Source organism: Trypanosoma cruzi (genome assembly GCF_000209065.1).
Source record: "Trypanosoma cruzi strain CL Brener chromosome Unknown tcruzi_1047053457101, whole genome shotgun sequence".
Taxonomy (NCBI): Eukaryota; Euglenozoa; class Kinetoplastea; order Trypanosomatida; family Trypanosomatidae; genus Trypanosoma; species Trypanosoma cruzi.
The window spans coordinates 6,674-7,993 of NW_919252.1; the positions used below are offsets into that span (position 1 = coordinate 6,674).

General features: G+C 48.6%; 1 protein-coding gene across 1 annotated transcript, besides 3 other annotated features; it reads right to left on the minus strand.

Moving 5' to 3' along the window:
• Window positions 1-1,320: part of a sequence feature (areas merged during assembly that could not be assigned to a particular haplotype. This can correspond to areas where the two haplotypes were merged or to regions with more than two copies in the genome that were merged during assembly.) that runs on past the window's edge.
• Window positions 77-99: a microsatellite.
• Window positions 341-376: a microsatellite.
• Window positions 558-1,320, minus strand: Tc00.1047053457101.30 (multidrug resistance protein E, putative; the record flags this gene model as incomplete). Its single annotated transcript, XM_800301.1, has 1 exon — window positions 558-1,320. A coding segment is annotated over one exon (763 nt), but the record flags the coding sequence as incomplete, so codon positions are not given.

The window sequence follows — 1,320 nt, forward strand, 5'->3', positions numbered from 1 at the left end:
TGCGGTGAGAAACACACGGAACGACCCAAAGAAACTTTTAAAATTAAAAGGGAAAAAAAAAAACACTAAACGGGGAAAATAAATAAATAAATAAATAAAAAGACTGCTAGAAATAACATGTGACGGGGAAGAAGTAAAATAATAATGGCCGCTGCCACCGCACTGAAGACGTGTCATGGATTGCACACAGACACATTAAAAAGAAATGAGAATATTATGCCTTACCGTAAACCGATAAATGCGAGCATAACAAACATCACCAAACCCCCAACAAAAAAAAGAAAAACCCTCCAGAAAATATAAAAGTTGATTCTTTGCTTTTTAATCCAAATAAAATCACTTCCTTTCTTTTCTTTCTTTTCTTTTTTTTTTTTTTTCATTATTGTTATTATTCTATTTTATTGGCTTTATCGGGATCTCTCACTTATTTGCTTTCCCTCCCCCCCTCCCCTTTGTGTGTGTGCATATGTGGGAGGAGTGATCCTACTTCTTGTGTCTACATGCATGAGCATACACGCCTCACCGTTGCCTCCCTCCTTCCCTAAATATTTCTCTTCTCAGCGTGTGGGTGCCTGCGTAGACGCCATGAATTCCTGCATGGCGGACTCACCAAGAGACCTCACCATCTGAGCAAACCGTGTGTCTGCAGAGCGCACAAGATCATACGGCGACCCCATCTCCACCACGCGGCCTTCCTCCATCATCAGAATCACGTCGTACGTGGCGAGCGTGTGCAGGCGGTGGGCAATTGTAATGACGGTGTGCCCCGCAAAGACATGGGTGACGACATGTTGAATCTGTTTGTCAAGCGTGGGGTCAACATTGGCGGTAGCCTCATCCATCAGAATAAAACTGCAACCCCGCCGCAGTAGGGTCCGTGCCATGCAAAGCAACTGCCGCTGGCCAACGCTAAAGTTTGCGCCCCCCTCCTCCACAGGGCACTGCAGCGGATCCGTCTCCGCGGCAAGTCGGTCCTCCATGCCTACAAGCCGTATCGCCTCACGCACTTGCGCGTCGCTGCAGACGTTGAGTGGATCGAGGTTTTCACGCACTTTACCGTTAAACAGCAATGGGTCCTGTGGAATCATCGAAAAGAGTTGGCGCAGCGCACGCAGGCTGTAGGAACGAATAGGACGGCCCGAAAGAACAATCTGCCCATCCTCAATATCCACCACGCGGAGAAGCGTCAGAAGCAACGATGACTTGCCACTTCCCGTGCGGCCGATAACACCGACCTTCTGTCCGGCGGGTATTGTGAAGGTCAAGCCGCACAACACATGTGGTAAACCCGCGCGGTACCGCATCGTCACATCACGGAAC